The 16,988-nt window shown below is 49.8% G+C and overlaps 4 protein-coding genes across 4 annotated transcripts; 3 read left to right on the top strand and 1 right to left on the bottom strand.

Moving 5' to 3' along the window:
- Positions 1–2,050: 2,050 nt before the first annotated feature.
- On the top strand, positions 2,051–3,486 carry LAJ45_09674 (uncharacterized protein; the record flags this gene model as incomplete). Its single annotated transcript, XM_046119214.1, has 3 exons — positions 2,051–2,405; positions 2,466–2,929; positions 3,010–3,486. 3 exons carry the CDS (start codon positions 2,051–2,053, stop codon positions 3,484–3,486), a joined length of 1,296 nt encoding a protein of 431 aa, XP_045967536.1.
- Positions 3,487–4,258: 772 nt separating this feature from the next.
- Positions 4,259–6,235, bottom strand: LAJ45_09673 (uncharacterized protein; the record flags this gene model as incomplete). Its single annotated transcript, XM_046119213.1, has 8 exons — positions 4,259–4,421; positions 4,481–4,641; positions 4,707–4,817; positions 4,871–5,366; positions 5,473–5,777; positions 5,836–5,897; positions 5,975–6,029; positions 6,092–6,235. 8 exons carry the CDS (start codon positions 6,233–6,235, stop codon positions 4,259–4,261), a joined length of 1,497 nt encoding a protein of 498 aa, XP_045967535.1.
- Positions 6,236–9,350: 3,115 nt separating this feature from the next.
- On the top strand, positions 9,351–13,685 carry LAJ45_09672 (uncharacterized protein; the record flags this gene model as incomplete). The annotated part of the gene is made up of 6 exons (XM_046119212.1): positions 9,351–9,868; positions 10,007–10,980; positions 11,034–11,177; positions 11,376–11,733; positions 11,785–13,589; positions 13,654–13,685. 6 exons carry the CDS (start codon positions 9,351–9,353, stop codon positions 13,683–13,685), a joined length of 3,831 nt encoding a protein of 1,276 aa, XP_045967534.1.
- A 630-nt stretch (positions 13,686–14,315) lies between these two features.
- On the top strand, positions 14,316–15,087 carry LAJ45_09671 (uncharacterized protein; the record flags this gene model as incomplete). The annotated part of the gene is made up of 4 exons (XM_046119211.1): positions 14,316–14,327; positions 14,403–14,655; positions 14,787–14,970; positions 15,066–15,087. 4 exons carry the CDS (start codon positions 14,316–14,318, stop codon positions 15,085–15,087), a joined length of 471 nt encoding a protein of 156 aa, XP_045967533.1.
- Between the last annotated feature and the right edge of the window lie 1,901 nt (positions 15,088–16,988).

The following is a 16,988-nucleotide window of genomic DNA, read 5'->3' as shown; positions in this document are numbered from 1 at the left end:
CTAGACAAAGTTGGAGAACATGAGTTATTAGTTATCATTGATTAGTGAGTACGTATGCATTCATATCGGTTAATATCAGAGTAATTAAACCAGCAACAAGTACTGAACCGAAGATAAGTTAATACCCTAAGCTGCATACGAGTGCATGCATGCACTTGGTGGTTCCACGAGAATTCTGGGGAACTCATAATAATTGCTTCTTGGAGTGCTCTTCAGATTTCCATAGCTAGGGAGGCGGCGGCTTATGGCGCTAATAACTCTTCCGCCCTTGCATTCGATCCATGCCTATCGTAGGATTGTTGGAGGCATCTATAAACGAAGAAGATTTTCTGCGCACGGCCGCTTATCTACCTGGACAGAGCATCAGCTAGTTCTTTGATTTATCTCATGTATTTACTGCTATCGATATCGAATGCCATATTAAAAAGGCACTAAATCCACTATTTTGTATGACATGCAATAGCAGTCCATTTTGAAAACGTCAGGAAACCGGTATGGTTCGTGAATGGAGTTGTGTACCTGCACAAAGAGCACGTGGGGTTGATTACTCACATCCTTTAGTAGACAACAGTTATTATAACACGAACCAGTAGTTTCGCCTTTTAACGTCTTGGTGTCTGACGTGTGACATGAGCCGGTAGTTTTGGATGTTGAAGGAAGGACGGAAGAGAAGGGATGCTAGTCTAGAGTTGAAATAAACCAGGTGCACAGGGGCACGCTAAAATTAATCGTCTGGTTGATTACATGTGGATATATGTACTTATGTAAATTTAGTTTGCCGGTTTTCCACCCCAGAGTACTTAGTGTACGGATATTCCATGCACTGAAGCGCCTCCACAATGTCAGATAGTGTTTCTGGGTAGATGTACCCGTATTATAGAGATTATCGCGGACTGGATGGGCTGCGTGGGATTGTAACGTTGTGACACTGTTAGCTAGAACAAATCTCGTGGGGGTTCTACTCTGATTCCTCATTCGGTTTCAGAATACCCAGCTAGATACATGTACCTAGCAATGGTTGTCCATCAATTGATCCATTAACTCCATCCATACATCTGTTCGCGATCTATGCCTAATCCGGGGAGCTTGTCAGTCAGTAGGTGCGTATACGCCTTGCGAACTGATCATATTAAATCTGATAGGCGATGGGGTCGTGCAGAGCAGATCGAGCAATAATCTTTCCCCTCTTCCCTTCCCTTGCCCCAACTGTATTCGTCACCCCGTTTCAGATTTCCCATCGTGATCTAGTTTTCCAGCTACCTCAAAATAAAGGATATATATCTGGATTGGCGCCCCTTTGCTCTCTGATGCTATCGATATATCCCGGTTGAAGGGGAACGGCTTTCCACGCGTTGACATACGGACAGAACACAACTCGTAGCTAGGAGCAGCCAGAAACTTCAAATGTCAACATCAGTCTCCAACGATATTGATACCAAGCCAGATGAAAAGACAGTTGGCTCATCAGCAATCGAATCATACGATCCGACATTATCAAATCCACATTCAGAAGGCAGTTGGCTCCAAAGGGCCAAGGCGGAGATTTTGTTTCTTTGCACAACAAAAGAAGGGTTGATTGGGAGATATGAGTCAGTATTGAGTAGTTCATTTCTGTCGTAGCCTATTCTAGAACGAAAGCTTAATCCATGAACACAGCTACGTATGGCTTCTCACGCCAGACATACCGCCGTTTAACCGGAAGTACAAGGATCGAGTACAGCCATTTTATGGAATTAATGATCGGATACCGCTGCTATTAACAATTCTCCTTGGGGTGCAACACTCTCTGGCAATGATGGGTGGCAGTATGTTACTAAACTCTTGTTTCTATGAAACACTCCCACTTTTATCATATACATACATGTAGGGACTGATAATTGATGTAGTCGTTGTCCCACCAATAATTCTTGTTGGCGCATCAGGGGTTAACCTGGACACAGAAACGGTGGGGTATCTGGTGTCCACCGCCTTGATCCTCTCGGGAGTATTCTCATTATTCCAAATAGTTCGGTTCAAAATCTTCAATACTGGGTTTTGGATAGGCACAGGCATGATGTGTGTCGTTGGCGAAGCCTTCTCTGTTATACCAATTGCCCAAACATACTTTGCGCAACAGTATGCATCAGGATATTGTGAGATAGGGGAAGATGGACGAAGATTACCATGTCCCGACGCTTATGGGAGGCTTATCGGCACGATATCAGCCGTCATGTGTTTCCAAATCGCAATTAGCTTGATAAAACCAAGGGTTCTAATGAAGATGTGCCCAAATCTTGTTGTAGGGATGGTGATGGTATGCATTGGCTCTGGTCTAGTGGCCAGTGGTGCTAAAAGCTGGGCAGGTGGGAGCGGGCCGTGCATGAACAGGCCCGAAAGTGGATTTTTCCAGCTTTGTCCAAACATTGGTAGGTTGCAAGTGATTTCCCATGATTTTGAGTCAAAACCTAACCCACTTCTTACACTAGCTGCACCTCAACCTCGGCTTTGGGGATCACCCTCGTTTATTGGCCTTGGCTTTTCCGTCTACATCACCATTCTCATTGTCGAGCTCTTCGGTGCCCCCCTCATTCGCAATTGCTCCGTTGCCTGCGGCCTGCTCGTGGGTGCGGTTATTGCCGCAGCGACAGGGTTTGTAGACAGTGCTCCAATCAATAGAGCACCTTCAGTGACATTCATGTGGACGCATACATTCAAGCTTGGAATTGATGGGTCACTGGTACTCCCATTGATAGCCTGCTGTATCACTACTTCTATCAGCTGTCTTGGCGACATTATGGCAACAGCTGAGGTTTCTGGAATTGATGTCGAGACGGAGGGAAACCCCGATTTGGACGTGAGAATCCAAGGTGGACTCACAGCAGATGCGCTATGGAGTGTCCTGGCCGGACTAGCCACTAGCACACCAACCGTTTGCTTTGCACAAAACAATGTGAGTCGGCCTGCTTCTGCCCCAAATCAACGTATCATATTGCATTTGTTAACGTATATTTCCTTTTTTTTCTTCTGTAGGGTGTGATAGCACTAAGTGGCTGCGCTTCTCGTCGTGCTGGATATGCAGCCTGTTTCATTCTGTTCCTCGCCGGTGTCTGCTCAAAATTCGGCGCGGCAATAACTGTACTCCCGCCCTCTGTCATTGGCGGCATGACCACCTTCCTATTCACTTCAGTAATAGTTTCTGGCCTCAGAATTCTCTCCACAGTTCGCTGGAACCGTCGAAATAGGTTCATTGCCACTGCAGCACTGACGCTTGGCTTTTCTGATTTGATCGTGCCCAACTGGATCATCTTCCTGATCCCAGAAACCGAGAGCAAAGCATTGAATAGTTTCTATGATGGTCTTAACTTGATTATATCGACTGGATATGTCATTGTTGCGTTTGTAGGGTGCTCGCTGAATGCAATTCTGCCGGACGAAAAGTCGGGGAGTGCTGGCGCTGGGTACAAGAAGGAACTACCGTTGACTGAGTCCCCGACTAAAGCGGACTAATTCCAGAGTAGATGATTTTACATTTTCCTCAGGGTTTCTTTATATTTGTTTACTAAAAGTTTTTGAAGCCGGGCTTGGCTAGGAGGGTTCTTGTTTTGGGTTCACATTTAAAACAGTGAGATGTCTAATGGTTTGTCTTAATTTATGTGGGGTTTTCTCTTTTTGTTTCAAATAAGTTACTTTACAACTCAAAATAAGCACCTGAGGGTTTCGGGAATTAATGGTATAGGTGATACGAATTGATATGTAAGGGCTAAATAGACTTTCTTCCGAAAATATGGCAATACGAGCATTATCCCGAAGTGTAGGGTCTTCCATGCAATTTGTATCACCGACTTACTTAAATAACCCGTGAACTAACACCTAGGGGCTGTGGTTCGTTAATTAATCACATGGGTATTCTAAACTTGGCGGCACATAGATATATAGGATTAGGTGTAAAATTAATATACGTGCTTGGCAAATTGAATATTTGGACTACGATATAGTGCTGGATTCTTGTGATGATTGGCATTTATCTATCAAATTGTCTTCTTTCTGAGGAGGTTGTTGAAGACTGTGACGCCGGCTGCCCAGATATTGTAGATGGTTCTAGCTCGGAGCTATTCAAAATCACCGATTCACAGTTCCGAGTGATGTCCCATGATTCCATCTAATAATCAAATTACGAAAATCCCATACAACACTTAAACCAATACCTACACTCAAATACGTGCACTATATATACCGACTACCAAACGCCCCTATACTCCACTCACCTAAAATACCCACACTACACCTCCCTAACCTTCAACGTACACCTCACCTTCTCGCCCCTCACCGTCGGCAACCAATGTTCCACGATCTTTATCCCCTCTCCTTCATGCTCATATAGCTCCATCTCAAACCTTCTAAATACCCTCGCGAACACCATATACAGCTCTGCCCATGCCAAGCTTCTCACTATCAGCACCCACTGTCTAGTCTACTTCAGGAAGGGAAGGGGGTGGCTTACTTCATCCCGAGGCATTGTCGCGACCCGGCGGAGAAGCTGACTAGGTACTTATCGAGCTCCTTAGCGTTGGGAACGAGCCAGCGTGTTGGGTCGAATTCGTGGCTGGAGGGGAAGAGGTCTTCGTTATGGTGGACGATGTAGGAGTCCATTATTACTACGGTCTGTATATATTTTTATATTAGCACTCGTTGTATGAGAGAATTTATGAGCAGCCAAGGGACCCTACACCGCCAGGGAAAAATGCGCCTGCAATAGTTGCACCCTCTGCTGGTACTACTCGTGGCAAGGGGCCTACCACGCCGTAGGACAACCTCAGAGACTCCTTGATAAACGCCGTCTGCAACATATTAGTCTAACCCCGAGACCTATCCTTGATATATAGCACCTCACCAGATACGGCAAGCTCTCCAACTCCTTCAACGACGCAACATCCCTCACACCAGGCATCACCTCCCTCAGCTCCCTCAGCAGCCGCTCTCCAACCTCCGGCTTCTGCAGCGCATACACAGTGCCCACACAGAGCGCATGCCTCGTCGTATGCGTCCCCGCACTCACGACCGTCACGCCCTCCTTCGCAAGATAGTCGATCGTCTTCTCGTCCGGGTCCGGGTATGCCTCCAGCAGGCGGTTGAAAATGGTTGGATGGCCAGCCTTGGCTGGAGGGGTGTCGGCGGCGGGTGAGAGGAGGTGCTGGATCTGGTGGCGGCAGTCTTGCTCCATTTCGAGGAAGCCGGCGCCGTCGGGCATGAGCAGGTTTGCGAGCCAGAAGGGCATGTTGCCGGCGAGGCGGGCGAGGAGGGGGAAGTGCTTGAAGACGAGGAAGGCTTCTTGTTGCTTGTCGAAGGCTTCCATGGCGCGAGAGCGGAAGTCGGCATTGTTGAGGACGCTGTCAATGGGGATATTTAGTATCATCTCCTTATTTACTTACTTATTTACTAACAAAAGATCGAACGAGGGTTGAATGTAACACTTATTCGTAAGAAAATACTCACCCATAACTAATCCCAAACGAAAAATCCGACACAGTATCAATTGTCACCGCCTGATACGCATTATGCACGCACACCTCCCTTCCCACACCTGCATACTCGTCCTCTAATCTCTGCACCAGCCTGTCGACCTTGCTCTGCACCAGCGGCTCCAGCTCAAAGATTGTGCGCCGCGAGAAAGACTGGTTGAGCACTGAGCGTTTGCGGCGGTGATCGGCGTTGGAGACGGTGCCGAAGGAGGAGTTGGAGAGGTTGAAGAGCTGGTAGAAGCCGTGGTGCTTGATGAGGGGTGTGTTAAGGCGGTAGATCTAGAGAGGTATTAGTTGTTGGGGGAGGGAGGGCGGGGAGGAGGGGGGGGGGAGGGACTTCGTGGTAGGCGCTGGGTGGGGAGAGATGGATTTCGTTGTGGCTGATGCGGACTATGGGGCCTGTGGAAGGTTAGTAAATAGCTAGCTTGAAGATATTTGGAAGAAGAGGTTGTTATCATGATTGGGGGTATTCTTACCATATTTCTTATGGAGGTCTTGGAGATGGTATGTAAGCTGACCGTCTTTAATAATCTTTAGCACACAGCACGTTAGTATCTATCTGCCAGGCCTATAAACATTTCAGACATGCTCACATCATAATAGATCTGATACAGCGAGGACACCGCCGCCAGCCGTGGTCCCGGGAACTTCGCCAGCGGGTGCAGCGTATAGCGGTATAAATACAGTCCCAGCCGGTACACCAGGAGGGCAATCAGCACGGCGGTAGCGTAGCCCATTTTTGCTTTTGTGAGTTTGAGTTGCGAGACCCAGGGTATGGTAGAAGCACTATTATTTTGGATGAATCCAGGGCTTTATGGCGGTATTTATACAGGAACTTGATATGGCTGCTAGCTAGCTATTATCCTGTATATGTCGGCCCTCGCGGGGGAGATATGATATCGGGAGATACACATCCATGTCTTCTACCTCAGGTATTTCGAGGGAGAGTGGGGGTGATTTGGTAGATCGATGTGGCTCTCATTATGGTGTGCTTTTCACAATAGATGTGTCTCTTCCGGACCACTCGAGCACCACCCTCACTCGAGCATTGAACGCAAAAACGAACCTATAACATAACCGGCTTCTAGCTGTGGGTACTCTTAAAATATTCTCCCAATCCCCACCGTCCATTCAACCTGGGGAGTTATCAAAACAGCCCCATGAAAGTGCCGATTCGATCATTACCACCCACCCACTTACACATTACCTTATCCGCGTAATCACACCCGCCCAACCCACAGTGCCCACCGTCATCAAAACCGCGCGATGACAACTCCAGCGCTATCCCTCTTCCATATCTATCTGTGCCTTTGCCGCAGCAGCACATACACATGTGGGCCGGCGGTCGAGATAGACGGCCCCGTTGGGAATGGAGGGTTCTGGATTGGGGCGTGATGGGTTACACGGCAGTTGTCGAGCGGACGGGTGGGGCCGAAAATATCCGCTCTGCGGGGGTTGGGGGGGGGGGGGGTTAAGCATTTGCGCAACCAGGGATTACATGGAGTTTGTATGTGACAGATAGCATGTGTAGGGCAAGTAGAAGAAGGGCGGTGTGGGGGTTGATAGGTATAGGTATGTGTGTGTGGGTGTGTGAGTGTTGTTGCCGTCATACATTATCACTCGGGAATATTATCAGTCGCATTTTGTACTTTCGGTAATGCAGAGAGTGGGGCGAGCCGTACAGACACTTTCTAGACAGGGTTCATGAGATTATAGAGGCCCCGTGTATGGGAATTTGGTCGGCAGCCAGCTCCATGAGGGATTTCGCCTGTACGTACTCCAGTGTTTTCTCTTTGTATGTATGTACCCCTACGATCTTCCAATCGCGTCTGGCGGAGAGTATGCAGATGCGTGTAACTAGCAATGACTCAATTGTGCCTTCAACATTTTAGTCATAAGAGCTTTCTGGGCCATCGCTTCTTTTGACCCTCGATCACTGTATGTAGATGCGCCACTGCCCGCAATTCCTAGTATGTAGAATGAAAAAGGTTGGTTCAAAGTGGTATAAGTATGCGCCCAAGGAGCCGAGAGGGAGAAAAAAAAAGCTTGATGGTCCCATAGCTTTTCTAGCTCGTGTCTTGACGGGGAGTTTAAGAAGTTTTCTGTGCAGAAAGATATATTTCCTTGAAGGCCACGAATCCTCTCGATCTTAATTACCAGTACGAGTATAGGGTTAGGGTTTCCGTGCGACAGAGTTACAAGGTTCCGTTTCCTGCCAATCAGGTATGTGTACCGAATCAAACATCCTCCTGAACGTTGAGATGGCGTCGCGTGCCCATCCATCATTGCTGCGAGTCTTCTTGGGACCTGTCTTATTTATGCGCAGTACTTTAGCTGATACTTGGCGCAGGACCTCAATTCTGGTGGTGGTTGGCGGTCCCCATAGCAATCACTGTGCAGGATTAAGTGCGCACAAAAACAACTCGCTTATCTGCTCCATGATCCAGAAATGCGCAACGATCTTGTCGGGCATCTGGAGTTTAAGCCTCCCGAGTAGCAGATTGAGATGGCTCCTAAGAGATTCGTCGCTAGGCGCTAGGTGCTAGGCACATTATGAGATTCAACTCAAATACCGTTAAAAGCGGAGAGGCATTGAGTAGGTACATGTAGTAAATACTAATCTCATCTGACTGGGAACACGTATCGTGTGGCGACCGTGACAGAGAAGACAGATAAGATAACAACAGGCTTATCCAACCCGCACTCTGTTTCTGTTCTATTCGTTCTGTTCGTTCAGACTCCAGAGCTTGTTTCCAAGTCTTTAATTCTGTCTTCCTTCTTTTGCATCCAGAGCATGAAGCTTACGTACTCGGGCATGCAGAGCCAATGTCCCTGGATGGCCACGGAGGATTTATGCCTGTTGTCCAATATTTTCTCTTTTGCCCGGTTGGGGTGGCACGAACGTCTCGTACCAGCATCCTGCGGGGGATCGAAACGTCATCCCTGGAGCAAGGAAAAAATAAAGAATTGAAACGTCGGGATGGCATGTGTGTTTCAATATCTTGGGTAGAGGTATATCTACATACACATTCAGAGTGCTTGTCACACCCAGGAATCTGTGTGAAGACATGAGATGAGATTGATCCTCTAGATCGCCTGGTGTAGGTATTGTAGAGTAGGTATGCTCTGCTCTACCTTACAAGTTATTGTACCCGGATGGCTCTGTGCCTCTTTCAGACTGTATGCTTACTACTGCATCGGTTGTAGGTACTGTTTCCGAGATATTGCTCTATTTCCGGGAGCTGAGAGGGAGACGAGAGAGAAAGAGATGGCGTTTGCAGGAGCTGAAAGAAAGAATACGTACTCTACTCCATGCCATGCCAAATGTTCTCTCTGCTCACTCCCTCCATTCCTCTCCCTCCCTCCCTCCCTCCCTCCCTCTCCCTCCCTCTCTCTTTCGCCCAGCAGAACTGGCAGTGGTGGTAACGTCATTTGTATGTAGACTTGACCTTGGTGACAGGTGTGTTAGAGTATATCCATCCACCCTCCCCTCCCATCATTCTATCCTATCTCTCCCTCACAGATCCCTCCCCCCACTACTCCAAAAGAGCTGTGGTTCCCTCCCTTGCGAGATTTCCATCTATCCTCTCTAGTCTCTAATAATCATCATCTCCCATCATCTCCATCATCCTCATCTCTCATCTCTCATCTCTCATCTCCCATTTCGCATCCCGCATCCCTTCATCTCTTCCTCATCTCCTCATCTCCCCATTTCGCGTCCCCATCTCATTAAATATATACCCCTACCCAAATCCAATCTCTCTAGATCACTCTAATCTCGACAACTGCTAGTAACCGCATATTCCCCTACACCCTCTCCATTGAACTGGTCTCACAAGACAATTGCCAATCATGGGGAGACACGAAAACTACAGTCCGAGCTCTCGCCGCAGATCACCAAGCGCCGGTAGTTACAGGGTAAACTCCGAAGACGAGGAGGACTACTCCCACAACTCGGGGAAAAAATACAAAGAAAAGAAAGAAAAGAAAGGAGACTCTGGCGACGAGCGTAAGAAGCGCGACAAAGAAGAAAAAGAGAGGCGCGAAAGAGAAAAGAAAGAGAAAAAGCGCCGGGAGAAGGAGGGCTACAGCGGCGGCGACCCCAGTAGTTATGGGCGCCGTGAAGATGAATATCGCCGACATGAATATGTTCAGGAAGAAGAGAGGTCAAGTAGTTACGGCGAGGAGCGCCGTGAACACCGGTATGAGGAGAGGTCCGACTCACGGGAGCGTGAGCGCAGATTCCCCAGCGAGCACGGTGGCTACGGCATGCACCAGGAAAGTCATGGTTACGGCGAGAGGCCAAATTTGCAGGCATACGGCCATCCGGGCTACGGAGAGCAGCCGGCGTATGGAAGTCAGCCGCAAACGTACCAAACCCCATCCCCTCCGAGTGTTGGATATGGAAGCGGACAAGGAGCGTATGTGTATCAACCGACGTCGCCTCCCCCGGTTCAGTATCAGCCCTCTTATCAGCCCAATGCTTATGGTGGAGATGGTGCGTACAGCGGAAGTACTTATCAACCAGGTCCCTCACCACCCCCGCCGCAGGCGGGGTACGGAGGTTATGGAGGGTACCCGCCTTCGGGACCGCCGGGCCCACCTCCACCGCAAAGTTATGGCCACGGGTATCATCCGCAAGAGCAGCCTAGCTATGAATTCCGCCCGCAGGAGCAACCGGCATCTTATATAGGATACAATCAACCCTCACCAGCCCAAGGGCCTTACGCAGGATACCAAGCGCCAGCGGGTCCACCTCCTGGTACTCCCGGCTATCACTCACCAGCTCCCCCGGCACATGGTAGCCACGGATACAACCCACCATCTCAGCCTCCTAGCTCAGGCTACGGTTCCTCGATTTACAACGCGCCGTCTCCCGCATATAATGCGCCAGCTCCGATCTACAATGCGCCGTCTCCCGCCTACGGTGCGCAATCTGGCTACAATCCTTCGCCTTCACACGGTGGGCCACCTTCCACTTATCATACCGTAACTGTCCCTCAAAACGCACCACCCATACCCTTGGCGGCCCTGGGAGGCATAGCTGCCGGTTTTGGTGCACATGCTCAGAAGCCGCAAACCGATGCCGCACAACAGGAAAACCCTCCCAGTGGGGCAGGTCCTGCAAAGGTTTCATCGGGGGCGTCGGCCGGCCCGGCGAAGCCTGAGACGTCTGCATTAAATACCTTTACAACCGGCTTAAACTCGGCACTGCATGGATATGCTAGGACATTTTTTCCAGTGAACACAACTCATAACGCTAAGATACCTGGACCGGCATCTCACCCGGATAAGCCGACTGCATCATTGGGAGCTTCCGGCGAAAGTGGAGCACCAGCACAGGTTACTGATGAAAGATTTGATTCCTTTGCACCCGTGAGGGGTGGTAATGCGGTCAAGTGGTATGTTGACGGGAAGGATTACATGTATGCTGTCAGTATAGCTCTGGAAAATGCCCAGAAAAGCATTTGGATCCTGGATTGTATGCGGTTCTCTCCTTGCGTTTGCGAGGGGCTAGCTAATCTTTTGGGATAGGGTGGTTGAGTCCTGAGATTTATCTTCGAAGGCCTCGAGGACCCGACGACCGATACCGTCTCGACAGTATGCTTTACCAAGCCGCTAGACGTGGTGTTAAGGTCAATATCATTGTATACAAGGAGGTTACCCAGGCCTTGACCCGTAAGTCACTTAAACCCGTCCTCTCCCCATACATTTCGTCTCTCATCTCAAAGCACACTCCCACCTCCTCCAAACCGCTCTCCTTCCTATCTTCACTGGCTACAAACATCGCTCTGCCCCTTGCATTTCATGGTCTTGAAACACTTGAGGCCAAATACCCGCTCCTGTACCCCTCTGACGCCTCTGGTTTTGTCACAGTGAACTCATCGCACACCAAGCACCACCTTGAGGATCTACACAAAAATATTGCTGTGTTTAGGCATCCCGACCATCTTCCAGATAGGCCGACAGTGCAGCAGGATATCTGGAAGAAGATTTCGGGCGGAAACTACTCAATCGGCGATGGGCTCAAAGGGCTTTACGGTATGAGCAACGGTGTCGTGCTTTACTGGGCGCACCACGAGAAGCTGTGTTTGGTTGATGGGGAGATCGCTTTCATGGGTGGTCTGGATTTGTGCTTCGGAAGATGGGACACGAATAACCATCCTATCGCCGACGCCCACCCAAGGAATGTTAACGAAGTCCTTTTTATTGGGCAGGATTACAATAACGCTAGGTGAGAATTTTGCCTAAGGCCTGGATGGATATTTTACTGAACGGATGATAGGTTGATGGATTTCCACACTGTTGAGAAATGGGACCAGAACAAAGTATCGCGCACCGAATCCTCTCGAATGGGATGGACTGATGTCGCACTATCCTTCACGGGTCCGACAGTGGCTGATCTGCAGCGCCATTTCGTCGAGCGCTGGAATTATATCTACACCGAGAAGTACAAGATACGAAACGACGATAGATTCTCACTCCTCGAACCGATCACGGTCAACGAACAGCGGCAATACTACACCAAGGAACAGAGAGAAGAAAGGGCCTATGGCCGCGGTAATCACGCGGACCTTGTCGGGGTCCAGTGCCAGATTGTCCGTTCGGCCAGTAAATGGTCTCATAACCTCCCCGTGACGGAGCACTCCATTTGCCAGGCCTATATTGAGGTTATTCTTGCAGCGCAGCACTTTATCTACATCGAAAACCAGTTCTTCATCACGGCGACAGACAACCGGCAGACTCCCATCATCAATAAGATTGGCGCTGCAATCGTCCAACGTATCCTCCAGGCTGTAGAGAGGAGAGAGAAGTTCAGGGTCGTCGTGGTTATGCCAGCTGTCCCTGCGTTTGCAGGCGATCTCGAGGACGATGGAAGCTTGGGTACTAGGGCTATTATGGAGTTCCAATACCGGTCCATCTGCAGAGACAACAAACTCTCAATCATGGAGCAGATCGCAAAGTCAGGCGTTAATCCGTTGGAGTACATCCGTTTCTACAACCTGCGCAACTACGATAGAATCAATGCCTCCCGCACGATGGATCGAGTCCAGCAAGAGTCCGGCGTACCCTATGAGGATGCTGCCGCAGCATACGACGACAGGTTTGGCGGCGGCCACGGCCCAGGCACCCATGGCTATGGAAACCCTCAACCTGACGCTTACCCCCGGTACCAGCAAAAGGCGCCAGGCGGCAGCAGCGAATGGGACAGTGTCTCACGATGCGTAATGCTCGATGGCGCCGACATTCGCAACGTCCCGTGGGAGGGCGAGCCAGATCGGGAAATGGACGCCTTTGTCTCCGAAGAGCTATATGTGCACTCGAAACTCCTCATCGCCGACGACAGCACCGTCATCTGCGGTTCAGCCAACTTGAACGACCGCAGTCAGCTCGGCGACCACGACTCGGAGATTGCAATCGTCATTAATGACCCCACCGAGCTGCCGTCCTACATGAACGGGCAGCCCTACACAGCCAAACAATTCGCGGCCACGCTACGCCGCCAGATCTTTAGGAAGCACCTTGGCCTCATCCCCGCGCAGGAGATGACCGACAACAACAGCAATATGGCGCCTATATTCATCCCCGAACGGGACGAGCGCGGTTATCACAGAAACACAGTTCCCCATATCATAACCAACTGCTACGACTTTAACTCGTACGAAGACAGCCTCGTTGTAGACCCGCTCGGCGATCTCTTCTGGAACCTCTGGAACAGCACGGCAAGGACCAACACCGAGGTCTTCAGCAAGGCATTCCACGCAGTGCCCAACGACCGCGTCAGGAACTGGGCCCAGTACAAGGAGTTCTACTCAAAGTACTTTGTGCCGACCGCGGAGGCTAAGCTACGCGCCGAGGCGGAGACGAAGGAACGTGCCGCGAAGGCAGCCGCGGCCGGACAGCCGAAGCCGGAGGACGTCAAGCCGAAGGCGATGATCGAGTATGGCCATGTGGTGAAGTCGGAGTTTTCGCCGGGCCCGCAGGGCGTGTGGGAGCTGAAGGAGCTGCTGAGTAAGGTTAAGGGACACCTTGTGGAGATGCCTTTGGACTTTTTGGTGGAGGAGGATATTGCGAAGGAGGGGCTGGGACGTGAGTATTCCGCTTCTTTTTTCTTCCTTTTAAATACGTGGATGGATGCTAATGAGATGAGTAGTGAATGCTTTGACAGAGACGCTTTATACTTGAGCTGGGTTAGGTTAGGTTAAGTGTTGGAGTATAACGATTTTTCTTTAGATGTCTTATGAAATGTCGGATGGGTTAGGGGTATGGGGAGAGCATTTAAGAGTGATATCCTAGCATAGGCACGGGAATAGGGAAAATTTCATTTTTTTTTTTGTATATCAGTCAATATAGTTCTGTGGCAGTTTCTAGAGAGGGTTTCAGTGAAGTCTCTGTCTCTGTGGGTGCTGAGCAGAGCATCTTTGTAGATAGCTTCCTTCCTTCCTATTCAGGCTTCCTTCCTTCTGTAGGGCCAGCCAACAAAGAAAGAAAAGAAAGCGCATCCCTCCTTCCCCGCCACCGAAAACAGGCTAGTCCCTCCCAGGGCCAAGAAAAAGCAAAGTCCGGGGGATCCGCCCGATGAACGATGACGTTATCCACGTTATCCAGATCCCGACCGTGCCCCGCGGAACAAAAACCCCACCTGGCGGGCCCGTGAAGGGCAGGAGGGAGGGAGGGTGCATAAAGAACATAAACCTCTCTGTCTCTCTGTCTTTCTCAATTCCGCAGCCAGATTCATCTCTACGTTCTTCAGCAGAAGCAGACTCGACCCATCTTCACCACCACTACAATAGATACTACAAACTTACATTCACAATGTCATTCGACGTACCTCCCCCTCTCTCCCCTCCCTCACCCCCCCTTTTTCCTCCTTCAGCACAGCTAACACCCCTCTCTGTCTAGAAACTGCCACCCAACACCCCCACCGCCAGCAGCCTCCTCTTCGCCAAGAAGAAGGAGTCGCAGCTGACATTCGCCGACCTCGGCCAGATCCTCGGCCGCGACGAGGTGGCCGTCGCCGCCATCTTCTATGGCCAGGCCAGGGCGGACGAGGACGATATTCGTAAGTTGTCGAAGGCGCTGGGGCTGTATGAGAGTGTGCTGCAGGCGGAGCTGGGGGGGTGTCCGTTTCGGGGCGGGACGGTGGAGATGCCGCGTATGTATTTTTTCTGTCCTGGGGGTGTTGGTGGGTGGTGTGAAGGGGTGAAGGGGGTGAGAAGGAGAGGGGGTTTGATGGGGAGTGAGTGAGTGAGTGAGTGAGTGCTGATGTGGGTGAGAGGGGAACAGCGAGAGAGCCGTTGATCTACCGCCTGTATGAGATTGTGCAGACGTACGGGCAGGCGTACAAGGCGGTGCTGAACGAGAAGTTTGGTGATGGCATCATGAGTGCCATTGCGTTCTCGACGAAGGTGGAAAAGGAGACGGATGAGAAGGGCGTGGACTGGGCGGTCATTACGCTGCGGGGGAAGTGGTGAGTTCTTTTCTTCCTGGGGGGTTGGAAAGGGGAAGGGGAAAGGGGAGAGTGGGAGTGGGTGAGAGAGTGCTAATGGGGTGCGTGTCGTGTAGGTTGCCGTATTCGCGCTTTTAGATTGAGTGGGAGAGGTGCCGAGGGATGGGACCGGTTTGTTTGTTGATGTGTAGGGAAATCAAAATAACAGCGGCCTACTCTAGTTATTTCTACAGTGCAGTCCTGTAGCTACATAATTAACCATTGCCTATTATATTCCCGCCATGGCGTTGAACTTCTGGAAGTTTGGTCCTCGTTCGCGGGTGGACCTCACCCTAGCTAGCTAGTGTGTAGTTGTGGTTACTGCACAGGCCATCACTCGACTCTTCCTCCCCTCGGGATTCTCCCCCGCGTGACGGAGCCGCGGCCATTTAGAGTAGAGCCAACCCGCCAAGGATACCTGGGCCTACATACATACTCGTTTCCATTACTTAAAAGATCCCCCCATCCCCCATCCCCCCCCACTTTAGAATCTTGACTTGACTTGACATGTAACGAGGACCCTGCATCACAGTCTCCCTCCGCGAACCTGCATATTCCAAAATTTATCGTTCGATACATATAGCAGGCTACTCGGTACAGCAGATGAAATTCCATCATTTTCCACGCGAAATTGAAATTCGGATCACCAAAACCTGTTTGCAATAGTAGATTTGTGGCTTTACATATTGGCATTCGGTGCTCTATAGCGGAGGTAACTAACTAGACTGTACTATACTCCAGAGCGCTCGCTCATCGCAATGTGACAATTTATCGGGTGCTCCACGCTCGTATTCGCATTTGCCCGAGTAGAGTACATACTCTACCTACTACTACCTATCGGTAGAGCAGAAAGGAAGGGACTAGAGTGGATAGTTAAAAAAGGTAGATATTGACAGTGATTGGTGCACGCCTAAGCGAGCGTGTGGTATTTTTCTTTTTCTTAGTAGAACTCGAGACGTACGTACGTACATGTAGTGATGTGTGATGTGTGGTGCCGCCAATGGGTTCACCGGTCCGAAAAAATGTACTCTAGAGTACTCACAATGATTGCCGTCTATTAAGAAAACTTTGTAGGGAAATACTCTTAAACTGAGTGAAAAAGCTAATGTTGGCAGGGTGAGTACACTACAGTAGGGTAGAACAGGCTTATCGTGTGAAAGAATTAAAGACCGGCCAGAAAGGTGCTTTGGCTACATGTAGAGTACCTACTCTACAGTAGGTACAGGTGTCCTCAATTGAATAATAAATATGGCAAAGAAGCAATTATTACCAAACTACATGTATGTAGCTACATGTAGATGTATAACCCTAACCCACGATCAGACCGCCGGCCGGTGATGGTTTCATCCCAACCATTTTGTATTCTCGTTTCTAGACCGGGCCGTTTTGCCCACTGGTCCGTACGTTGGGGGGGTTGTGTCTCTACTCTCTCTATGTATTGGTGGTTCAGTGGTGGCATTGCTGTTTACTATTGCGCCAGAGGGGAGGGAGGGAGGGTCCGGGTGGCTGGTCGTTTGCATTGGTCGAGACCGTGGAGGTGCGCTCGGCTTTGTCCGGGCTGGTCTCGGGCTGGCTCCATGTGTCTCTATATTGTCTTGGGATTGAAGAGAAACAGGAGGATCCGGCAGGGTCAGTTGAATGGGATGTTCTCGATGGATCAAGTATTGAGCTTTAGGCTGTTCAACGGTTTGAGTGCGCACATAATTTTGTCTTGCAATTGGGTGATGGTCGAACAAGACATAAAAGTTGCTTTTTTATTTACGGAATTATTAGGGTGTGTTTTTAAGGCCATTGTCTATAAGGGAGTTATAGAGTCCCGTTCGGCGCTGAGTGAATTAATATGCTAGACATGGCAATATTACTATATGGACCCTGGACACGTAGAGTATCAATTACTATATTCTTGTTTCATAAAGCAGAGGATAAATGCCGTTCGGTACTTTGGTCTAGACCTAAGCTGATGGTCCTTACTATTCCAGGTATATATCATTGTATGTAAA

The sequence above is a fragment of the Morchella importuna genome (assembly GCF_003444635.1).
Source record: "Morchella importuna strain M04M26 chromosome Unknown Morimp01GS038, whole genome shotgun sequence".
NCBI lineage: Eukaryota > Fungi > Ascomycota > Pezizomycetes > Pezizales > Morchellaceae > Morchella > Morchella importuna.
Note: the sequence above shows the minus strand (reverse complement) of the source record. Positions and strands in the feature narration are given on the sequence as shown.